General features: G+C 39.5%; 1 protein-coding gene across 3 annotated transcripts in view; it reads left to right on the top strand.

Annotated features, from left to right (window-relative positions):
• The window catches only part of LOC117293130 (centrosomal protein of 112 kDa-like), a 29948-nt gene extending 6709 nt beyond the window's left edge, over positions 1 to 23239 (top strand). Inside the window, exons 6-26 of one of the 3 annotated variants that reach the window (XM_033775350.1) lie at positions 453 to 531; positions 2516 to 2626; positions 3788 to 3863; positions 4273 to 4406; positions 6096 to 6195; positions 7403 to 7521; positions 8407 to 8550; positions 9990 to 10144; positions 11328 to 11457; positions 12564 to 12656; positions 13420 to 13559; positions 14446 to 14689; positions 15543 to 15725; positions 16728 to 16871; positions 17479 to 17565; positions 18388 to 18450; positions 19419 to 19471; positions 20208 to 20304; positions 21449 to 21538; positions 22004 to 22069; positions 22379 to 23239. In XM_033775350.1, coding sequence (XP_033631241.1) covers positions 453 to 531; positions 2516 to 2626; positions 3788 to 3863; positions 4273 to 4406; positions 6096 to 6195; positions 7403 to 7521; positions 8407 to 8550; positions 9990 to 10144; positions 11328 to 11457; positions 12564 to 12656; positions 13420 to 13559; positions 14446 to 14689; positions 15543 to 15725; positions 16728 to 16871; positions 17479 to 17565; positions 18388 to 18450; positions 19419 to 19471; positions 20208 to 20304; positions 21449 to 21538; positions 22004 to 22069; positions 22379 to 22510 — 2440 coding nt within the window. In that variant the 3' untranslated portion in view covers positions 22511 to 23239. Of the gene's footprint in view, positions 1 to 449; positions 532 to 2515; positions 2627 to 3787; positions 3864 to 4272; positions 4407 to 6095; positions 6196 to 7402; positions 7522 to 8406; positions 8551 to 9989; positions 10145 to 11327; positions 11458 to 12563; positions 12657 to 13419; positions 13560 to 14445; positions 14690 to 15542; positions 15726 to 16727; positions 16872 to 17478; positions 17566 to 18387; positions 18451 to 19418; positions 19472 to 20207; positions 20305 to 21448; positions 21539 to 22003; positions 22070 to 22378 lie in introns of all 3 variants that reach the window. The other 2 variants (XM_033775351.1, XM_033775349.1) reach the window with 2 other exon arrangements.
• The last annotated feature ends 2385 nt before the right edge of the window (positions 23240 to 25624 follow it).

Genomic DNA, 25624 nt, shown 5'->3' with positions numbered 1-25624 from the left:
CAGCAGGCCATTCAATGTCAAACAGGGCCCAATTTCATGGCTCTGCTCACTGTAAGCAAAGAATCGGCACTTGCTGAAGCAGGGAATTCTGTGCATACGTCAAGTGTATCCCACAGGTTAGAAGGGAATTTCGGCTTGTGGACGTGCATACTCAACGTTACTATGCATTCTAGCTTACACAGCTAGCGCAGATTTCGGCAGTAAGCATCAACAAATGCTTACAGCCTGTGTTGCGTTTTATTTTGCAGTATTAGGCAACAATTGTTTCAGTTTAATTGGACATTGGTTAATCGCTGGCCAATTCCCATAACAGGTATTGGTTACGACAGCCAAAACACACCCCCAACTGACTCTTGCTTGCTCATCAATTTCTCCCCAAGTAGAAGGTTGCTGTACCACGTGCAATATTTCTTGTCATTTACATCATCTGTTTATATCATTGTTTGCAGAAGAACAAGAACGGAGAGTGGTTTGCCATCATCTAAATCTACTAGTGATCGTGATTACCTTGGACATATGGTGAAATCTAGGGTATGTTGGACTCTAGCAGTGCCCTGTATTAAATACTTGTAATGATATGTAAGCTGTAAACTCCTATTGTTTTACAGAAGACAATAGAGCGTTCTCATGCCTTGAATTAGCCCACAGCATACACAGCATACCTTCGTTTTTGAGGAGCGCGATCGCGCTCGCGCTCCTACCGCGCTCCTGGGACTGTTTTCAGGTGCGCCTTCGACAGCGCTCCTCCGCGATCATTACGGTGTATTTTATTTATAACACAAAAGCAGATTTCACACCAGTCGTTGTTACTTTGCGTGCGACAATAAATAAAAGAAACATTGAATGCTAGAGGTCGCTTTGGAACGCTGCACTAGCGTGATATTAAACGCCCTCTATTGGTAAAATCTACGCGAACCAGCAATAAATGCATTAAGACAAGACTCGATGTGTCACGTGGGAGTTTTAGCGCATTTCCAGGCAGCGCAAATGCGAGGGCGAAGCGCATACCTCTCGGCGTACTTAGCTCAATCAACATCTGTTGTGAAATCTCGAGATTGAGCAGCGCAATTAACAGAATGCGAGGTTTACGAACTCACAGCCGAGTACATTACTACATACACACACACACGCTGCTGTTGTATATGTCGCCTTTGCAATACTAGAACTACTACTAGATCAACCATGGTTCAACGACGTATTTTCTCGTGAGAACATGTGTATTTTCTAATGCTTTATATCGAATGTGAAAACATTTTAGAAAAAAAAGAAACATTAAACATAAAACCTTAAAATCGTGTGGTATTTTGTCACACGGGAGTTTATTTTGTCTGTAAATTTTATTTGTGTACGTCCGAGTCCAATCCGCTCCGATCCGACCTGACCATTTTAGTAATCATAAACTGAGTATGCCATCAAACAAATTGAGCTCCTGGACAATTTAAGAAGAGTGATTTTTTAGGAGCTCAAATTAAGCTCCTGAGTATTTTCAGGAGAGCGATTAAAAGAGCTCCTTCTATTTCTATAAACGAAGGTCTGACACAGCAATTACTTTGGTGCCCTGTGGTTTTGCTGTAGTGCCTTCTGCAAAGTACAATACCTTTTACTCTTAGAAGTGCCCCTTTTACCAGAGGGAACTAGCTATGCCACTAAAAAGATTGAAATTCCATGCCTGCGTTCTCACAAAACTGACTGTATTATCACTCCCCATGCTGGACTTCCAGCTGCATGAGTGTGTGCTGACGTCACAAAGAGCTACGATTGATCCTAACCATGAATCAATCTTAATTGCTAAGAAAAGGTTGATGTTACAATATAGATTATTTGGGTTTGAGCAAAAGAGCAAGATTTGAACCAATAACCTACGGATTAAAGTGCCGGCACTATACCAATTGAGCTATCTAGCCCTATGTTGGCAGTCTCCCTAATTGTCAACATCTTTGTTCGGATGCCACTCAGAAGCCATACAACCATTAGCTGCCATGTAGCCAGGGATCACACCCAAGTTTGGGATACAACCTTGGAAGCGGCAGTCAGGGGATCACTTTAGAGAGGGTTGCAACTTTTTATTTAAGATTTCAAATAACAAACCACAAATTACTGTGGTGTCATGAGCAACCCATCTTGAGATGAATCTCAGTGTTATGTGAACTCCAGCCCACGGCCCAATTTCATGGAGCTGTTTAACGGCCGATTTCGTGCTGACTGCGATTTCCATTACATAGCGTTGCTAACTGCTATCACACGAAAAGGCGTGCTAACCTTCCGATGCTTTCTGCACAAAAATAAATAACTTCACAATGCAAATCCATGGTGAACGTGCAATATGGTCCCCTAATTTGTCTGCTAACCTATGGAATAGGCTTGCACCTTAGCAAATTTGTGTGCTACAGTAAGCACGGAAATTTGCTTTTCCGTTAAGCAGCGCTATGAAATTGGGCCCAGGTATCCTTATCTCAGATCAAGGGAACCAGATTATTTCAAGGTTTTTAAAAACAATCCTTTTTTGGATGGTTAGGAGGAGGTACGATTGAGGCAAAGAAGGTCTTTCTCCTTCTCGTCTGATGAAGATGATGAGAACAAGCCTAGAAGGAGCCGCAAGACAAGGTCACCAGCCAGGAATACAGAGGTAGTATACCCTTCAGTTCTGAAAGTAACATCCAGCGTTTGTCATTAAAGGAACACGTTGCCTTGGATCGGTCGAGTTGGTCTTTGAAAAGCGTTTGTAACCCGTTTGTTATAAAATGCATATGGGTAGAAAGATGTTGTAAAAGTAGAATACAATGATCCACACAAACATGCCTCGAAATTGCGCGGCTTTCCTTTTACCTCGTCGACTAACACGGTCGGCCATTTATGGGAGTCAAATAAGAGTCATAAATGGCCATCAGTGTTGATTCACAAAGTAAAAGGAAAACCACGCAATTTTGAGGCAAATTTGTGTGGATCATTGTATTCTACTTTTAAAACATCTTTCCAACCATATGCATTTTATAACAAACCGTTACAAAAACGCTTTTTATAGACCAACTCGTCCGATTCGAGGCAAGGTGTTCCTTTAATGAATCTTACCATGTCTGGAATTTACAAATTGCATGATTTGGGCCCAAATGGGGGTTAAGCACAAAAGGTAGCCAATCACATCAAAATTATGCTCACTGGAATATGGTAACCAGCCTTGGTAACCAGCCTGCTAAAATACTATGTCATGTGTGCACTCTGTGACTGGTTTGCTGCCCTTTCGTGCTTAAACACTGTTTGCTACTCGAGCAGTGTAGCTTTCGGGTTGGCGTAGTGGTATCTTTCCTTGCCTTCCAACTCTAGGACCCTGGATTGAATCCCACCTTCCTTCCTTGTTTTCTCTGCAATGGGTTCTTGGCTAGTACAAAATAATTGCCCGGTCACGCGGGCCCCGATAAGGAGAACGAAAACGAGACCATAAAAATGCACACCCTCGATTGCTTGAATTGCTCCACGCAGAATGCGCCCACGCTTACTCAACCAATCAAAGGCGTGCATTTTTGTTGTTTTTTTGTTTTCGTTCTAGTAATCTGGGCCTGTGTGACCGGGCCTTTAAGCTCGCTTTTCTGAGAGTCCTTAGCTTCACAACCAGAATTAAAAGGAAATGTCCGATAGCACCATTAGCCAGTTCTTTCCCCCTACATAACACTTGAGTGGTACTTATCAGATTATTACACATCTGTGTAAGGGTAAAACAAAATATAATATTAGACCATTAAAATGTTTAATTTTAGAGTGATATTAATGTAAGATGAAATTATTTATTTAGGATTGGGGACTACATGTACCTTCCACTGCCAGTTCAAAAAACAACACATCAGGATTTGGATCATTACCATTACCAGGTAATGTAGAAAACAACTTTGCTTTGATTAGTTCTTGTTTGTTTTGTCGGTCAGTTTCACTAATCTGTATCTGTTTTGTCAATTGACAAGCTACAATCCCAGCCATATCTCGTTGGGCCCCCGTGCCCCCCTTTCAATGTTGGTTCTCATTGCATGGTCTTCTTCTGCGTTCCAGTCACCATTGAGCGGAGGGACGGAGGACAGAATGTTTATGTCAGGGGAGAGTGGACAGTGAATGTTTGATTGTAACTGCCCAAGCATTTTGGCGGGGATTGTAGTTCCTTCGGCGTTGTCACCTTTCATTACCTCAAGCAGCTAATATCGGATGTCCGACCGAAATTAACCACGTTATATTTTCATACTACTACTGTGAGATTAATATTTGTACTATTGACTATCTCACCCACAGCTAGTGGGCGTGTACAAGAGGAGATGGTTCATCAATATGAAAAGGAGCTGGAGTTACGAACTAAAATGGTGGAAGCTAAATACCACGAGGAGAAGCTGCAGGTTCAACAGAAGCATGACCAGGCTATACAGAAGGTAATCACAGACGCCGAGAACTTGGGCTCAATTTCATACAGACGCTCTAGAAGAAAACGTTGCTCAATTATTTTCTGCTTAGCCAAAATAAGCAGGATAATCTGTAGATGTTTGTAGATGGTTTTTGGCTGGTAAACTTATACAGAAGGTAATCACAGACGTGGACAACTCATTATTACTCTTAATGTTTGGGCCCCAATTTAATACAGCTGCTTTGGCAGAAAATATTGCTTACAAATTGTCTGCTTAGCCAAAATAAGCAGGAAACTAGTCACAAATTGTACATGTGACATGATATTTTGGCTGGCAATGCTTTATGGTAAGCATAGTCTTTTTTTGCTTAGCTACTTTTTGTGCTATGAAAGTGGGCCTGGGCTATACAGAAGGTAATCCACCACATGGAAAACAAACTATTACTCTTAATGATAATACAAAGCTCTCACAAAGTGCACAAACCCTATAAGTGCAAATCCAGGGGCAAGTGCCCCCGGTAAAAAATATATTTGGATCCATGCCTGCCCTGGGTATTAGAGGTAAGAAGGGTTAAATAAGGGAATCAATGTGGGGTGAAGAGGTTTTCAACTAGTGGTTTAATCCCAACGAGGCCTGGTTTATGATAATTTTACCGAGACGAAGTCGAGGTAAATTATAAAGAACCAGGGTTTAAACCACTAGTTGAAAACCGATTCAACACACTTTGATTCCCATTCATAAATACCTTTTCGGTCAAAAACATCATCACTTTTTGGTCAAAAAGTCAAATAAATGCAAAAATTATAATTGTTAAATGATTTCTTTCAACACAACACCCCTCCAGCTATGAAATGGTAAAGCCCTCCGCCGCCCTCGGTTAAACAACTCCTTATAAGGGAATGCTGTGCGCGTCGCGCGTATCGCGTGATGTGGCACAACTGTTTCAGTCGTTGCTTTCGACCAATAGGAATGAAGAAACTGTCTTATAAGAACGGGTGCAAGGTCGCGTGTCACGCCCGTGAATTAACACTTTTTACCGGTCATAAACAAAGGTTTATACACACCCACGTGACGCGCTCTCCACCAATAGGAATAGCGAAACTGTCTGAGGTATTTATGAATTGTGTATGGTGTATGGGAGATTGTCCCAAGGGGCCAATTAAACCAAAGGCACCACAACCATAGACTTTGAGCTGTCGGGAGTATTTATGGTGAGTGGTTCACCAATGGTCTACTGTCATGGTGATAAAATGGCAAGAGGCTAGACACGAAAGATGGAGCCTGGGAGTGGATCAATTTCCAAATGATCGGGAGGATTTTGAACTCGATTCTTGTGCTGTAAACAGCTACTAACAGAAATCAGCTCAGGAGACTTGGAAACAGATAGCTGATGAACAACACTTCACCATCTACATTTTTGTAACTTAAATAGAAAACAATTTTTTCATGGTCAGCTTGCTCTGTACCTTTTATCTATGGACTGTTCCGGCTTTCCACTAAGCTCCGCCCAACGCGCACATGAGCTAGACACGTGTACGAGCACTTCCAATGACATTCTGCACATTTCTGCCGCGCATGCCAAATATACGCGCACGCATGACCGAGTTTGTCCGACCACAATCATTGCTGTGATTGGTCAAATGGGTGGACGCGCACAGTTTGATTGACAGGCCGGATCGGTCCTTTATTTAGTGTCAATTTTTTGATGTAATGTAGATCCTGGATCGTAAAAACTCTGAGATGGAAGATATCAAGTCTCACTATCGAAGTAAAAACCAAGAAATGGAGGAATCCATCAGGAAACTGGAGAGGAAAGGTAATTTAATTTGGGGTTTAACAATGAAAAACTGACTCAAGCGAGATTAGAACCAAAGAACTCCGGATTAATGTTTCAGTGCTCTACCGACTGTCTAGCCCTAGGTTGGCGTTCCACCTAGAGGTAAAAGCATTTAAACGTGCCTGGAATAATCAATCTTTCTTATTCAGTTTCGTCGTTTTAATATTAGAAGAAATCAAAGTATTTTTATAGAATTTTAAATCAATATGAAGTTTGTCTTAATTATTTGTCAACGTTTCCAACAGCGGGTTTAAGTCCAAGTTTTGATACTTGTGTCCTTGCAGAACCCTTTATAATGCAGAACCCTGTATATCTATCCCTGAAAGAAAAGTTTTATTTTCTTCTTCTTCCTATACGAGTACAAGCCTCACATGTGAGTGTTATCGTACTATGAAGTGCAAAAGTAAGCAGGCCGCGGGAACATGTCGGTAAAAAATCTCACAGAAATACGTGAAACAAGGTGTATTTATACAGATGCAGGTAGGCTGCTAGTGCAAGTAAAAGAAAAACTGGTGGCTTAACAGAGCTGTAGGCTGGACAGCCGACCTTGGAGCTGGTCCAGTGATGTAGCTGTCACAACAGTGTCTGTTAGGTGGTTCCACAGACAGATGGCGCTTGGTATGAATGAGTGTTGGTATACAAGTATCCTGCCGTGGTGTTGGAGGAAGCCTGATCTTGATGGATTGAAGTTTTATTAAGTTTATTATGGTTTGCTCTCGATTGCATCGAACCACCTTGTAAACCCCTTACCAGGCACTGCATAAATTAAAAATCTTTGCAAACCTGTCGGAAACATACTGCGCCCCTAATTAGTGAACTATTTTCCTTGGGGGAAATCAGAAAATTTATGATTAAATGAATAGGGTATCACAGATGGATTGCACATGACGTCATTGACCGCCTACTTTGATGACAAATAATGGAAATGTGTACTAGTTGCGCTCATCTCCCAGCCAATGATAGCCATTCACACTTGCAAGTTTCATCATTGATGGTAGCCAATACAGGGGGTCACACTGTAGGCGCTTTGTAACCTTTGGAAAAGGCGCTTTATAAATGGTATTATTATTATTATTATTATTATTATTATTAGGTCAGATGTTGTACTCGCTAAACGTTCCAGCTTTCAAGGACCAAGTTATCACTCTTGTTTATATTATTGTTATTATTTACGTTGTTGTCCCAGTGCAATCCATGGTGAAGGAGTCAACACAGATAAGAGAGACAAAAGATCAACAAATCACAGAGCTGAAAAAAATGGTTGAACACAGTGACCAATCAACCTTGAATGAATTTGAAAAGAAGGTGAGTTTCATTCAAACCATGAAAGGTCATTAAAGGCAGTGGACATTATCATCATAAAACCTTTCTTGATTACGAGTAATGGGGAGAGGTTGATAGTATAAAACATTGTGAGAAACAGCTCCCTCTGAAGTGACGTAGTTTTTGAGAAAGAAGTAATTTTCCACGAATTTGATTTCGAGACTCCAAGTTTAGAATTTGAGGTCTCAAAGTCGAGCATCTGAGAAGCACACAACTTCGTGTGACCAGGGTGTTTCTTTCTTTCATTAATATCTCGCAACTTCAACAACTGATTGAGCTCAAATTTTCACAGGTTTGTTATTTTATGCATATGTTGAGATGCACCAAGTGAGCAGACTGGTCTTTGACATTTACCAATAGTGTCCACTGTCTTTAAAGGCACTGGACACTATTGGATTACACAAAATAATTCTTAGAATACAAACTTTCTTGGTAACGGTCAAAGGAGAGCTGTTGATAGTTTAGAACAATACACTAAATAAAAATAAAATTGCCCCTAATAAACTGCAACAGTAACAATTTGTCTTCACAAATGTTTTAAAACAATGTAAAAAAGAAACAAGACAAGGCAAAACTAGTAGCAACTTTATAAAACACATACATGAGGACAAAATACTGAAATTACAAATGGAACTTGTAAAAAATTGTAGAGTGAGACCACTCAATAAAAGTGCAGAACTATCAGAGTTGCCACTGAACTTAGAAAAAGTTTTTAAAATTTAGTAAAAGCAATGATAAAGCTTACTTTTTGTTGGCACTCGCAGAATCAAAGTTGGGATGTTTCTTAATACTCAGTAGTAGACGGCCAAACACAATGGATGACTTAAAAATATGCATCATGGCAATTGTTCTGCTTTTGTCTTTCAGCTTCATGAGAACATGGCCGATTTTGAGCAGGAGAAGTTTGAGATGCAGAAGCAACAGACTAAAGCGATTCAAGACATCCTGGATGACACTAACACCAGGCTGCACAAGATGGAACTTGAATATAATACACAAGTGGACAATCATGTGAGTATTCTTAAATAGATTCATAAGGATTGTCCATTAATGGTTGTTATACCTCTGTACAAATTGTGAAGTTTGATTGGTCGAGAACCAATGTGCAACAAATACGCATGTTACATGGCTCGACGAGCTGGGTAACATGAAAAGTGATGTACACCGGTGTACATCACCTTGATCGTTCCCAGCGTTGGTCGATTTCCAGTGCTGTGTAACAAACAACCACCGGTACAAGGGAATTGGTTCTTGTTCGTTTGCTAATTGAACAATAAATAGTCCATCGTAATAATGTTTGAAGATACAACAGAACTTTGAGAAGAGGAATAACAATTATACAAAGGTATAACAAAACAATTGTTGCACGCTGTGCCTAGGGTCCATTGGTTTTGTACACCCTCGGTGGCAAATGGCACCCCTGGCTTCGCCTCGGGTGCCATTTTCCCCCTATGTACAAAACGCCTTTGACCCCGTCACAACGTGCAACAATTGTATAATGTTCACTTTACCAATTTTAATTTTATGGGGAAAAACGGAGCACAAACTCACAAAATTCAGTGACGTTTCACCACTACACTAGTGGCTTCATCAGACTGACACGGCTGGTTTTCTTCTTTCATTGATATCAGAGTTAATTATAAAGGGAGTGATGAGCTGGTTGTAAGTGTTGTGAAGTTTGCATATATATATATATCGTTAACTTTGTACGTATCAGATTGTTTTTATATAGGCTAGGCCCCTATATGAAAATTTCTAATTGTTTTTTATCCTTTCCTGTAATTGGCGGCTCATCCGCAGTTGGTTTGGTCAATAAATATAATATATATTTTTATATCCAACATGCAAACTGATTGGAAAATACTGGGTATACAGTGCTAACACTCATCGGTGTATGGGTAAAAACCAAAATTTGTATTCTTTATCCCCAATGCAAATATCGTTGCGGTACCCGCTGCCAAAACATAGGATTCGAACTGCCTCTAGCTACCGGGCAATCTCGGTAGTCTAGTTGGTAAAATACTGCTGTAGAATTGCAAGGGTCATTTGTTCGAATCCCACCCGAGTAATATGTAAGAGATGTTAAATTTGCATCGGGGATAAAGAATACTAAAAACCAAAATTAATATTCTTTATCCCCAATGCAAATGTAACATCTATTATATCCTTGCGGAATCCGCTCCAAAAACATAGGATTCGAACTGCCTCTAGCTACCGGGCAATCTCGGTAGTCTAGTTGGTAAAATACTGCTGTAGAATTGCAAGGGTCGTGGGTTCGAATCCCACCCGAGTAATATGCTTGTGATATTTTTTTAAGGGACTCAGGAAAGTACTGAGTGTACAGTGCTAACACACATTGGTGTATGGGTAAAAACCAAAATTAATATTCTTTATCCCCGATGCAAATTTAACATCTATTGTAAGAAAGCAATTTGAACCTTATCTTGTAGGCTGCAGTCATCAGAGATCTAGAGTCAAGGATTACACAACTAAGTCAAGACTCTGAGAACCACTTGATCTTACAAACTCAACTGAGTCAAGAAAAGGCTGAAATACAAAGACAAAGTGAACTCCTTTCTGCTGAGCTTGAAAACACCAACGCAAGGTAATGAGGGAAGACTACATCAGTTTCAATGATAACTGCAAAGTGTCATATAAAGTATTTGAGATGGATCTACATTGATATTATACATTGTTGAGTATTATCAAATGAGGTTTTGCGGTCAAGCAATAGGTGTAAACCTCTTTTGAGTAGTGTCGGTTCTGAAAAGAACTGGTTGTTTTCAACTCAACGTTTCGATCACTATGCTCCGATTGTCTTCAGGAGAGGTTTACACATTGAATTTTCACAGGTTAATTGATACATCTAAATAGGATTAAAACAAGTGAATGGTTATTAGAAAACCAACGGCACACTTAGCCTTTAAAGCCATTGGACACTTTCTGAACAGAACAAAAATTAAAAGTTCACAGATTTACAAATAACTTGCAGGATTTACAGAAGGTAATGGTGAAAGACTTCCCTTGAAATATTATTCCATGAAATGCTTTACTTTTTGAGAAAACATTAAAACAATTATCAATTCTCGATACCGAGAATAACAGATTTATATTAAACACATGTCATCCACGGCGAAACGTGCGGAAGGGTTGGTTTTCCCGTTATTTTCTCCCGACTCCGATGACCGATTGAGCCTAAATTTTCACAGGTTCGTTATTTTATATATAAGTTGTGATACACGAAGTGTGGGCCTTTGGACAATACTGTTTACCGATGTTGTGCGATTGCTTTAAAAGCGCCCGATAAATAAGGGAATCAATGTGTGGTAAAGAGGTTTTGAACTAGTGGTTTAATCCCAACGAGGCCTGGTTCTTGATAATTTTACCAAGGCGGGTTTAAACCACTAGTTGAAACTGATTCAACACACTTTGATTCCCATTCCCATTCAAAAACATCATCACTCTTTGGTCAAAAAATAAAATAAATGCAAAATTTATAATTGTTCAATGATTTCTTTCAACACGACACCCCTCCAGCTATGAAATGATAAAGCCCTCCGCCGCCCTCGGTAAACAACTCCTTATAAGGGAATGCTGTGTGCGTCGCGCGTATTGCGTGATGTGGCACAACTGTCCTGGCCGTTGCTCTCGACCAATAGGAATGAAGAAACTGTCTTATAAGAACAGGTGCAAGGTCGCGTGTCACGCCCATGAATTAACACGAATAGCGAAACTGTCTGAGGTATTTATGAATGCCTATTTATATTTCCTTGATTTACTGTTATCAGGTTCACAGCTCTTGAGAAGGAATATGAGCGAGCTAAAGATGATTACGACATGGAAACCAGATCAATGAGAAATAAAACTGATGCAACTATTGAGTTCATGAAGCAAGAACATGCATTGTCTGCTGCTAAGGTATTGTATACCGTTGTTGTTTAGTCTCATGTTTAACCCATTAGTAACCATAGCGGCTGGAAACGGCTGCAAGATCTGACCTATACCCACTTCCACTCAAACAAAAAAGTCCCAATGTCCTGAATGTCTTTGTTTGGGAACGAATCATATTTTGAATTTGATTAGAATTTGGGATGGAATATTGTTGAAATGCTTATTTTTAAATTGAACATTGTGGAAATTGGAGTAGAACTTGGAATTTAATTCATAAGTGATTTGGGGTATAGGAAATCAAATAAAATATTGTGGGAATGGAGAAGAGTTGAACAATTGTAAATATTAAAACCTTTAAAAGTGTTTAAATTTTGGTGTTGGTGATTTTTGGAGTAGTTCCCAGGGAAATTACAGTAAGTGCCGACAGTGATGACGATACAGAAATGAATTGCCTCTTAAAGGTTAATGATGAAAACAAACAACATTTTTGATCCCTTCTAAGCAATCAAATTACAAGAATCTGCATTTTTAGTGTATCAAATAAAACTGGCTTTCAAGTTCTTTGGGCAAATGTATTTGTTTGTGGATATCTTTTAATAAGGGAATCAATGTGTGGTGAAGAGGTTTTCAACTAGTGGTTTAATCCCATAATTTTACTGAGACAAAGTTGAGGTAAATTATCTATAACCAGGCCTCGGCGTATTTAAACCACGAGTTGAAAACCGTTTCAACACACTTTGATTCCCATTCATAAATACCTTTTCGGTCAAAAACCATCAACACTTTTGGTCAAAAAGTAAAATAAATGCAACAATTATAATTGTTCAATGATTTCTTTCAACACAACACCCCTCCAGCTATGAAATGGTAAGGCCCTCGGGTAAACAACTCCTTATAAGGGAATGCTGTGCGTATCGCGTGATGTGGCACAACTGTTTCAGCCGTTGCTCTCGACCAATAGGAATGAAGAAACTGTCTTATGAGCACCGCTGCAAGCTCGCGTGTCACGCCCATGTTTCAACACTTTTTACCGGTCATAAACAAAGGTTTATTCACACCCACGTGACGCGCTCTCCACCAACAGGAGTAGCGAAACTGTCTGAGGTATTTATGAATATGTTTTTGTTAATTAGTCTTCAGAGAATATACGTGAGTTGGAGCAGCATGTACAAGATTTAAAGCAGTCATTGCAAGACAGTCATCACCAAAGACAACGAGAATTAAGGGTCAGTATCCTACACATAACTTGGGTATCTAAATGTACCGTTATTTCTTTTCTTTTTTCCCGTGGCAATTTTTTCCAAAAATGAATGGCCTTAAAACTTATTTTGTAAGAAGCGCTGCAGCTGTTGATAATGTGTAGCAATTTAAGAAACATTTGCCTTCTAAGGAATGTGGTTTTAGAGAAAGGGATTCCAATCAAATTCCATCTGAGAAAAGAAGTTTTCTTCCTGTGTGGACGTAACTGCTCGTGATTTTGTTGGGTTTCTTAAAAAGGCTACTACCTTTTGAAATACAATTTAGTTATTTTCTGCATATGTTGGGATACACCAGATGAGAATCCTGGACTTTGACAGTTACCAATAATGTCAAGTGTCTTAAACCCTTTTGAGACCATAGCTGCTGCAACTGGCTGCAAGATCTGACCTACTACCACACATGTCCTGAATTTGTATTGACCCCTTGCACGCGCGTCACACGCGGCGACTGATGCCACGCTCACCATGTTGGTGGGCAGTTAGGTTTACGTGTATTAACGCTGCGTCGCCTAAAATGCGCACTTCACTGCATAACACACACAGCATAGAGTTATATATAAAAACGCACAGTGAAATTGCCCACCAGTATGGCACATATGGTGACGTCAGGTGAAATGGGTCAATAGGATTAAAACAATCGAATGGTTCCTGAAACTAAAAGTCATACTTTGCCTTCAGGACCTATTTTTTACTTTGTATAATAATTTTGTTACATGATGTTTTTATTCAGGATGCAGAGTCTATGGAGAGACAGGAGAAGGTTCATCTGGAGACTCTACATACAAAGCAGATTACTAGCGTCAAGACAGAACTAGAACAAACTAGACAAGAAAACCAAAGAAATCTACACAAACTACAGCAGACAATGAGGTACAGTACACTCTGCATCTACCAGACACACAGGGCTAAACAGCTCAGTTGGAAAAGTGCTGGCATCATAATTCGGAGGTTGTTGGTTCATTTCCCGCTCTAGCAAATTTCCTTTTTCGACCCCAGATCAGTTAAAATTTACTAAGTCAGTTTCCCTTGTGGTTTATTATTTGATATCTGAAAAAAAAGTCACATCCCCTGATGACTGCCGCTTCCTAGGTTGTGATCCCTGGCTACACGGCAGCTAACAGTTGTATGACTTGTGACTGGCACCCCTGAATAAAGATATTGATAACATAGTGAGATCGGCAACATAGGGCTAGAAAGCTCACCTGGAAGAGCACTGGCACAAAGGGTGTTGATTCATATCCCGCTGCAGCCAATTTTCTCTGTTCATCCCTAACTCATTTCAAATTTACCCAATCAGTTTCCCTCATGGTTTGTTATTTGAAATCTAAAAAGAAAAAAATCACATTCCCTTAAGGATAACCCCAGGCTGCCGCTGCCAAGGTTGTATCGTAAACCTGGATGTGATCCCTGACTGTACTCAACAGTTAACGATGGTATGGCTTCTGACTGGCACCCGAACAAAGATATTAATAAAATATAGAGACTGGCATATAGTGCTAGATAGCTCAGTTGATAGAGCACTGGCATGGTGATCCAAAAGTTGTTTGTTCAAACCCTGCTCCAGTCAATTTGTCTTTGTTGAACCCCTGGACCAAAGATGTTTACAAAAAGGGGAGACCGCCAACGTAGGGCTAGATAGCTCAGTTTGTAGAGCGCTTTTACATTAATCCAGAGGTCATTGATTCAAACCCCGCTCGTATCAATTTTCTTTGTTCAAACCTAAATAAAATTAAAATCTCGTGACATTTTTATACAGAGAGAAAGATGAACAAGTACAGAGGCTTCAAGACTCCAAGAAATTGCAATCGCAGAGTGCCGAGAAAGCACTAGAAGAGTTCAAGTCACAGGTGGAGCGTAATTCAGGCCGGATGTTTGATGATATGAAACAACAAATGAAGAAAGTAGAAGAAGATCTTGCACAGTCCAAGGAACTCAGGCAGAAACAAAGTAAAGAATTCACCAAACAGACGGAACAAGAGCGTAAACACTTCCATAAACAGGTAGAAGAATAATGTCCATGATCAGTCATTACATAACAGCTTTTTGTAATAGTATGAATTTTGCTCTAGAAACACTGTCATAGACAGTTACAGCAAAACCCTTTTGAGTTTTACTTTTAGAGTTAAAGACAGTGGACACTATTGGTAATTACTCAAAATATTAGCATAAAACCTTACTAGGTAACAAGTAATGGGGAGAGGTTGGTAGTATAAAACGTTGTGAGAAACGGCTCCCTCTGAAGTGGAGTAGTTTTCAAAAAAGAAGTAATTTTCCACGAATTTGATTTCGAGACCTCAGGTTTAAAATTTGAGGTCTCGAAATCTAGCATCTGAAAGCACACAACTTCGAGTGACAAGGTTTGTTTTTCTTTCATTATTATCTCGCAACTTTGACGACTGATTGAGCTCGATAATGTTGAGATACACCAACTGTGAAGGCAAGTCTTTGACAATTACCAATAGTGTCCAGTGCCTTTAAACATTCTGGTGTAGATTGCTCAGAACCAGTTTATTGATGATTGGTTTTGTATGGGTACTCCCTACCGACACAAGCTCTGCTTACTTGGCTGTGCCCCCAATTCTTAAAATTCTTGTATCACTTTATTTACACTGTATTTATATTGATTGAGGAGTTTGGAATTAAGTGTTATTGAATTGAATTGAATTGAAAATACCATGTCGTTACGTTTCAATTTGCATTTTTAGAGAGTATCAAAATAATGTTACCTTTTTATTGTGATTTTTTAGACTTTTTCTTTTTTCATATGGCCTCTAGTTTGAAAGAAATCGTGCATACCTCATCAGAGCCCCTCTTTCATGTTGTTAATTTGTATTTCATTGACTGCCTTTTTAGCTTACAGATCAAGAGACTGCTCATAATCAAAAGTACACCCAGTTACTACACCAGCATCAATCCGACCATGAAGCTATGCAACAAGAACATGAACATGTGTTAGCAGTAACTACACAGCGACTGCAAACCAGACTGGAAGATGAACACAAACAAAACATGAACCAGCGGGACAAAGACTCACAGGTGATATTTTGGGTTGTTCAGCGCAGTGTCTATAAACGGATTGGACATAGCGTCGTTGACCGCCATATTTGAAGATACACAATGGAAAAGTGCCTGCAGGTACATGCTGTGCACAACACTCAGCCAACGATAGCCTTGCATGGCACATTTCATCAAAGGGGGGGGGGCAATGACGTCATGTGCAATCCATATATTATCTAATAAAAATAGTAACTATAGTGGCTTCTTATACAGTGTTCATAATCAATGACTGACGTTAAGGTGCTTCAACAGTCAGTATTTCCCTGTAAGGAATTGTGGAGCTTGAAGCATGAGACAGTAGCACCATCAATGGTTTACATGGTGCTGTGGCGCAATATGCACTGGGTCTTTTGCGTGCATTACACAATACACCAAAACTACAGATTTACATCCCATCAAAAAGGACGCAGCAATCATGGTTAAACTTCTTGCTTAAGGACCAAACTAACTTTCAATGAAGAAACAATTTATTTTTGGCCAGAAAAGACAGCCGTTTGACTAAAAAGAAATCTGCATGGATGTCATCCCCGAAGCAAACTGGATAAATAATATACACAAAAAGTGAACAAGTGTGAATTAATACTAAGGGCTTACTATAACAGGCCTTGAACTTGTCTCTTGAAGGGGCGTAGGGATTTCCCTCTGGTAAGGGGCACTTCTATGAGAGAAAATGTAAAATTGTATTGGAACCTTGCAGAGGGCACCACAGCAGAACCACAGGGCACCACGGCAATGGGCCCTTTTCATGAAACGCTAAATTGTACATAGCGCGTGCGCTCTAATATTTTGGTTGGCAAAAAATGAGGGAACATCACGCTGTTTTGTACACGGCTAATGGCTGCGTGATGCAGATGTGATTGCGCCTCTGCTTAGTGCACAACTCTAATTAGCATATTATTTCATGAAAAGGGTCCATTGCTGTGTGTTCCTTAAGTTATTTCGAGGCTAACTTCAATAGAATGATTTGTTGTTTGTTTTTAGTTGATAGCTGAGCTAGAGCAGCAAGTGAGCGAACTGAGAGAAGCTAACATGGAGAGTAACTCACTACGGAAACAACAACTCATTGAGTTAGGTCTACTCAGAGAAGATGAGAAACAGAAAGTCATGTGGGAGTGTGAAGCAACAGTAAGTCATGAATTATAAGATTCCATGAATTATAAGATTCATTTTCACAAATCCAAAATGATGTAGTTGCTACTTACATATAATTTTGGTGATTACGATTCCCTCCTAAGCTACATGTAGTAGCTTCTTCAGACTGGTGACCATGCCCACTACCGAACTGCCTTTCTTGGTGGACATACATGTATCTCTCGTACTATCTCTCGCTCTCTTTGTACAATTGCTTCGTAGTCAGCAAATGCTTTATCATTATCTACATTACTTATTTTTGTTATTATCATCATTGTTATCTTTGTCATTTCTGTATTTGTTTTACCTGTCTCTACGTACATTTTTGGTTCCTGTTTATGTTTTGTTTGGCTGTCTATCAGGCATCTCACCACAAGCCTCGGCGTCTAGATGATGCCTCCATACCTAATTATATATCTCAAAAACATTACCACCTTTGGATGTTAATTATGTGCACAGGTTACGTTTGTATTGTCTTTAATAGGATTAAAACAATCAAACCGCTGTAAAAACTAAAGGTATACTTTTCCTTTTATTGAAGCTATGACTTAAACGTGCTGTTGTGCATTATTTAAATGCTCACACTATTTTGATTGATAAGGTTTCTAAACTGAAGTCAGAAATGGAACAGCAACGATTACGACAACAGAGGGACCATAGTGCAGAGTTGGAACAAATGTTGGAAAAGGTATGTCTTTAACCCATTAGCTCTCAGTTGTACGTGTATTCCGTTGCCATCCACGGACAGCAATTAGAAAAGTGAAACAGAAAGGCATTGCGAAAGAATCTCCTGCCTTACAATGGGTTCGTTCGTTTAGCTTCCCTGTGTCGACCCCGTGGTGCTCATCCAGGTGAGCCCATGACAAGAGCTAATCGAACAATCACTCACCCTCTCGTGGTGACGTCATGCACTTCGGGCCAGCCCCAAGTGACTCGTTCTACAAGCAGGGCACTTGGGGCTGACCCGGGTGAGCCCCTGGAATGAGGTCAAAGCTATTTGAACGTACCGGGGCAGATCGGGGGCAACCCCGGGAAGCTGATCGAACGCACCTACTGTAATGAATGTGCAACTTGGCAGGAGGTTCTGTGTACGATATTGGAAGGTACACATCTACTCACTCACTCACTCACTGTACTGCATAGACAGCTTTGGTCCGTCGCGCTGATATCCTAACCATTCTTTGTAGCTAGGTTCAACAGTTTGTCAACCTTACTTGGTGGACCCAGTTGCTCAATCCAAGATGTCTTCGGGCGGCCTCTAGGTCTTGACCAACCAGGTGCCGGTGTGATTCTGCCTCTGCAGTTTACGGCCGTGTTAAATGCCTTCTTTGCTGGGGTGTTGTCGTCAAGGCGGGCAATGTGGCCAAGAGCCTCTCTGCAGTGTGATGAACTTGGTTGTCAATGGCAGCAAGCTTGGTTCTTTGGGGCAACCTCTCCATTTGTAATGTGGTCTTACATCTACGAAAACATGTATATGTTAAATCACTAGTGTTTTCTTTTTTTATTACAGACCAACAAAACACTGAAGGACATTGAGAGAGATTATACCGATCGGTTAGCTGCATCAGCTGAGGTAAGTGAAAACAACACCAGGACCCAATTTCATAGAGTTGCTAAGCACTAAAATTTGCTTAGCTTTGTTTAGCATGAAATTTTTGCCTTGATAAAAAAACAGGATTACCAACCAACGTTTCACATGATTGTCAGGATAAGCAAACAACAGCTGAATACCATTAACAAGCAACATGCAACACATGGAAATTTGGTTGGTAATCCTGTTTTTACCAAGGAAAACAATTTCATGCTAAGCAAATTTTTGTGCTTAGCAGCTCTATGAAATTGGGCCCAGGGTTTTCCCTTTCCTACATGCAGTGACTGCACATCTTCCAACTGTCCCTATTTTCTAAGGAATGTCCCTACTTCGGAGAATCCCAATGTCAAAAAATAAAGAAAGTCCCTAATTCTGAAAATGTTGTTACACTAAATTCAACTAAAAAATAAGCTATGATTTTAGTAATGAAACTGTCCTTCATAATAACTTATGACTGTTATCTTAATTGTCTTTGTCTTACAAATGCCTGAATCCATTGAAATATGTTGTTACTGTACATGTACATGCCTATTTGTGTCTTTCTGCACATACCCTTAGACTGTAGGTGTGGAAGCCTCGACACAGATCTGGCTAATGTCCCTTTTTCTGACTTTGCTATGTTGCCAGTGATGTGACTTTTGCCAGTGATGTGACTTCTAGCAAACCAGTTCGCTTGTCACTTCAACATCTGTTCAGCCTTTTTCACTGGTCTATATTTTTAGGTTTCCTGCACCATTTTCATTTGCATTATGGATTAAACTTTGAAGCCACATGTACAGTGTAGGCAGAGGTTTACGAAGATTTGGGAATTTGGTGCCCTCTCTTTGCTAACTACCAATGTCAATCTTCACAAGGTATTATTTCAAAACGTCAGGCCATTAAACTATTTTTTGCATTACCATTGGTCCTTTTGGTTGGTAATGTCAATGTATTATTTTACTCTTTTTCAGAACACAAAGGAACTGCAGAATACAATTGAGACACTAAAACTTGACTCAAGCAGGTTTGTTTTGGCGTTACTTATGCATTATGGTGTTGTTTTGGTGTTAAGGCCCGGTCACACAGGCCGGGATAACGAGATCGAAAACGAGAACGATAAAAATGCATTCCCTCGATTGGATGAATGAGCGTGGGTGTATTCTGCGTGGAGCATTTCAACAAATCTGAAGGCGTGCATTTTTATCGTTTTCGTTTTCGTTCTTGTTATGTGGGCCTATGTGAACGGGTATTTACAAATTGAATTATATGATCTTCAAATCAGACTTCCACCACCGAAAAACATAAAATTGGTCAACCAGTGTAGGCAAAGGTTTCAACTTAGGCACATTATAACAGGCATGCAACTCATCCGCGTTTCCGCGGAATTCCGCGTTTTTGTTTCGTTTTTCAGATTTTTTTTTTTTTAGCTTAATATATGCCTGGCAACAACAGTGTACAACTACAATCATGTAAAATAAGCCTAGTACATGCTAACAATGCACCTAAGAGCATAATAAACCTCAACATTTTCTAGGGTACCTTTGTGGGTATCATGTCCCGTGGCGTTTCGGCTGCCTCGCTCCGCACTTGCGTTGTGCCTTTGAAAATGTTCCTCTTTTTTTTTCAACGGGCAGTTACATGCCTGTTATAAATATGCAAATTAGGTCCCTGATGTTTACAGAGTGCTGTAGGTAGTAGTGTTTTAACATATCTATTTTTAATGATATCCACTGATTATTCTTGGATTCTTTTATCTTTAGTCGTAGAAGTCAACTACAGCAAGAGATGACAGATGTCATATCTAAACTGGAAGATGAGAAACAGCTCCTCAAGAAACAGCATAATGCATATATCAAGGTAAAAAGAACCTTCTGGAAAAGTCTTTGTTTTGTGGTATTAATTTTCAAAGTGCTATTACATGCACATGTACAACCTGCACATGAACCTTTTGTATAGACTTGTGTAAGAAATGCAAGCTCTTCACCAGTGTTGTTGGTCTTGAGACCTGGGGTAAGTGTGCTGTCTTGGGCCCTTTTAGTGGGGTCTTGGTCTTGGTCTGCAAAGGTGTCGGTCTCGGAAGGGCTCGTCACAGTCTTAGATGGTTTGGTCTCGGTCATGGTCTCAGATCAAGCTCTTGATCTCAGACTTCCAGGAGTCGTGACTACAACACTGCTCTTCGCTACACTCCGTTAAGACACAAACTGATCTGCAAGGGTTACAGTAGTTTCTTACATTGATTGAATAATTTAAATATCTCTCCCAGTTTAACAATATGTAGGTGAAGGTAGTTTTGAGGATCACAGGAAAACAATTGACAAGTGTTTTATGTTTATTGGCATTTTGGGGGATTTGCATACAGGTAAAGCAGCTATGTTTAACAGCATAAAAAGTTCTTTTGTAAGACGGGTGAATGTTTTTAATATTTGTTTCAGTATTTCAATGCCCCAAACTGCCTTTTTTATTTGAGTATAATGTGGAGAGGACATTGTATTGTGAATTACCCAAACTTAATCAATATTGCTTTAAAGACACTGGACACTATTAGTTATTGTTAAAGACCAGTCTTTTCATTTGGTGTATCTCAACATGCATAAAATAACAAACCTGTGAAAATTTGAGCTCAATTGGTCGTTGAAGTTGCGAGATAATAATGGAAGAAAAAAACACTGTTGTCACACGAAGTTGTGTGCTTTCAGTTGCTTGATTTTGAGACCTCAAATTCTAAATCTGAGGTCTCTAAGTCAAATCCGTGGAAAATTACTTCTTTCTTGAAAAATATGTCACTTCAGAGGGAACCGTTTCTCAAAATGTTTTATACTATCAACCTCTCCCCATAACACGTAACCAAGTAAGGTTTTATGCTAATAAATATTTTGAGTTATTAACAGTAGTGTCCACTGCCTTAGATATGAGGACAAAACTAAATTACTTTAACATGTCCCAACAATTGAAAATAACATGTGCAAGAGTTGACTGTATGTGATTGTGTGATTTTATTTAGACTTTACATGAAGATCTTGATAAGCAGAGGAATCAATCAAGGCAGTTAGATCGACAGTTACAACAGATAGACTTCCAGCATCAAGATCAAGTAAGTTACTCCATATTTACCAATCAGATTGCAACCATTCACGGGAAAATCAACGTGGGGAGATAATGAGACTTACTTTGTATGCGGTGTGACGTGGCCAAGTGATTAGTAACGTAGGAAGTGTTGTGGCTGAGCGGGTTAACAACACCGAACTCAAGCTCTGCTGTATCTGATCAGCAGAGTGGAGTTTGAGTCCCAGTCGTGACACTTGTGTCCTTAAAGTGACACGTCGCTTTGATCAAGCAAGTTGGTCTATGAAAAGTGTTTGAAACCGTTTATTATGAATTGCATGTGGTTAGAAAGATGGTTTAAAAGTAGAATATAATGTTCCACACAAGCCTCAAAATTTCTTGGTGTTCCGTTTATTTTGCGAACTAACATGATCAGATATTTTGTGGAGTAAAAAAAAATGCCAGTTTAACATCTTTACCATATTAATGATTGATATTTAATGTGTGTGATTAGATGACTCATCTGAAGCAAGAATTTGAGAGTAGATTCAAAGGAATGATGCCAATCAGTGTAAGACAGGTAAGACAACTACTACAGCAGTTTATGTCAGGCATGACATTCTTCCTAAGAATGCACGCCTTCAATTGGTCGAATGAGCATGGGTGTATTCTGCGTGGAGCAATTCAACCAAAAGAATGCCTTCTCTTTGCGTTGGATCCGTTATCGCTGCAGTGTGACTTGGCTTTAGTCTGGTTTCCGAGAAAACAAATTTTAAAAACATATTTTTGCACTTCTTATCCCAATTACCATGAAACAATAATGCATTCTTGAGTCTAGCTATGCATGCAACTAAACAAGCTTTGTTCATTTCATCAATTAACCCCCCAGGAATTAGAGGAGACAATAGAGTCATTGAAAACCCAAGTGAACGCCCTCCAGCAGAAAAGCATCATACTACAAGAGGAAATAGAGATGGGAAGAAAATTCACATCTACTGTACGCTCTCCATCTAGGAACTAACTTAGAGATGGGAAGAAAATTCACATCTACTGTACACTCTCCATCTAGGAACTAACTCGTGTGTCAGGTTACAGGTTCATGTCTATAAGAAAATAGAATTAGCTGTTGCAAACTGGACCCAATTTCATGGTTCTGCTTAACTGTCGAATTCTGCGCTTACGATCACCATTCTCTGCTTACGTGCAAGTACCAAATTGCTGCGCAACACATGTAGCTGCGTAAGCTCAGATGCCTAGAAATGTGGGGTGCACTCAAGCCTATTCCCTGCTAACCTGTGAAATACGCTTGATATAAGCGCATAATTCCCTGCTTCCGCAAGCGCCGATTCTGTGCTTACAGTTAGCAGCGCCATGAAATTGGGCCCTGCTCAATAACCAAAATGACCTATGGTATACGCAACTAAATACTTAGAGGCCTGACTTTTTGACCCTTGCAAAGTGTTTTTCAAAGGCACTCCGCTTTGGTCGAAACATCAGGCTATTTGCTTTTTTTGCAGGTTAATATTTATACAAACATTGGCTGTTTATGATATATATAACGATTATTGAATGCACTTCGGTTGTGGATTGTCGCAGAGTACAACCTTAAAGTGAGATCTAGGCTTTTCTGACTCATGAGACAAAGCCAAGTGAAATGGAAAATCCAGATTTCACCTCGTTGTTAAAGACACTAGACACTATTGGTAATTACTCAAAATAATTGTTAGCATAAAAACTTACTTGGTAACAGTCATTTATAACAATACCAACCTTACTTGGTAACAAGCAATGGAGAGCTGTTGATAGTATAAAACATTGTGAGAAACGACTCCCTCTGAAGCAACATAGTTTTTTTAGAAAGATGTATTTTCTCACACAAATATTGAAATACTTCAGGCCTGAAGCCTTTTAATATAGGTTGTTTTTTCATTTATTTTTCTCTAGTGCAACTTCGGTGACAAATGTAGTAAAATGAATTCACAGATTTTTTAATTTTATGTATTATGTTGGGATGGGATACACCAGGTAAAAATACCAAAGGTGGTCAGTACCATTAACTGTACTCTGTGTCAGTGCATCAACAAAATGCAATCAACTATATTGTGGTACAAGAACCTTGTCTTCTAAAATTAATTCTTTGGAGCTCTTGTTAACAGTAGAGGTCCAAATATGGGTCAAATTAATCATCCTTTTACTCATATACAAATGTTTCTGGATAGTAAAAATGTGCATTAGACTTTCACAGTCTTTTAAGCAACCACAATGACCTAAGGCCGACACAATTGATTAATTAAGTTTATATTGATATTCTCTTTTTAAAATGTACATACCATTTGTAGATATATTTTATTTTCTGAAATTTCTATTAACTTAAGTTGTTTTATGTGGCTTTCGTTGTTTTATTAAGTCTCCCTATTTTGTCAATAAGGGGTCGCCACTATTTATTTAGGATTTCTTAGTGGAAATGGCTTCTACTTAGGCTATGGCTTAGGCTCCGGCTTAAAGACCTGCTTGAACGAAAATGTCAAGTCGCGAACTTTGCTGAAATCCACTTAAAATGTTTTCGATGAATAAGGAAATCGAGTCATATGATTATAAATGGGTTTAAATTGTTTAAAAAAACAATCATTTTGTATGCCCTTGTCCAGAGCTTTTCTGCGAGATTTGCGAAAAGCCCCGTTACGTAATCACTCTCAAAACGTCATAAGTAGATAAAGCCGCTTTGTTGCAGCGTGGATGTATAACAAAGCAAACTCCCACATATGACGTCAGCGGCATTGTCCTTTGACGCCCGCTCTCAACGGCAGAAGTGTTTTTAGTTTTTCAAAAAACCTTTAGGTAGGGGCCTGATTTTTTACTCGATAATTACGAAAAGTTCAGAAGTGTACACATATCAAAATTACATTAAAATGGTGGACAAGTGCATTATAAACAAGTTAAATCACCATTTCTGTTGAAAACATTCCGCTCGGGTAGCTGTTTAAGCTCATCATTGGCTCTGGCTTGAGCTCTTGGGACTTCAATATAGAGCCAACGCCTAATAATTGGTGGTTTTTTTTTAAAGGGCTATATGGGTACACCCAACCATAGAACAAGGACTAGACACGACTTAGCAGGGAGGAAACGAGAGTGTCTTCCTCAGTGATATTTTGTTGGTCCTCAAAATCATACTACAGACAGATTTGAGAGCCCAATAAAAGCGTACAGTGTAAAATATTATGCCCAGTTGTGTGTGCTGGGTTGTTCACTTCCAACTTGAGGTAATTTGGATGACAAGGTCATTATTAACGGTCCGGTTGGCCCGGATGTGCAGGGACTTTTTTTCAAGATTAATGCTCGGAAGTTTGGAAATTTACACCGATGTAGGGGTGTTTTTGTTTGGAGGGAGAAAAACTTCCCATAAGTTTCGCATTGCTGTAAACTTCTGTGAGACTTCTAAGTGTTGTTTTGTGCACTGTATGCTATGGGAGTTTATTTAGTGGGGGTGCACACATAGACACGCTTAAAATGTGGGAATTACTTTTTGGATAGCAACTGAAAATTCATAGTCACTGTGTATGCTGTCCCTTTTTCTGAGGCTCACACATTTCTTCCTGTTTGAATGATTCAGGTTAGTTATAAAAACAAAGACTTTTTGCTCGAATGGTATATTTGTTTTAATAATAAATTATGCGAAGAATGTACATTCCGATCTTATTGATGTTTGTCTTAAGTTTGTTGTCTCAGTGATGTTTATTGCAAAGTCTTACATGATTTCTAGCAAGAATCACCAATGGGAAGTAAGGATTGCAATCGAGTAAGTCAAGTTTTGCAAGCCGTGATTACCAACCCAAAGTTGGGTGCCGTTTGTTGCAATCGTGTTGGCCAGTTAAAGAGATTTTCGTGAAACTTGGGGCCCTTCAGTCTAGTTTTTCACTCTGGCCCTTAAATCAGATAAAGAAAGGTCACTTGTTTATGTTAGTTTTCTTCCTCCATAGTTTTGGTTGTAGTCGGTTTTGTTCGAGCTGAGTTTAACAACTCGGCCTCAAACAGAAAGTCCTCCGCTCGGCCGCTGACCCTCTCGGGAGAAAGTACATTAACCGTGAGAAGTTCATAAAACGAAACCCCGGAATAGTATTTCTGTACTGTATATTGA

Source organism: Asterias rubens, chromosome 7 (genome assembly GCF_902459465.1).
Source record: "Asterias rubens chromosome 7, eAstRub1.3, whole genome shotgun sequence".
Classification (NCBI taxonomy): domain Eukaryota; kingdom Metazoa; phylum Echinodermata; class Asteroidea; order Forcipulatida; family Asteriidae; genus Asterias; species Asterias rubens.
This window is presented reverse-complemented; position numbering and strand designations above follow the sequence as displayed.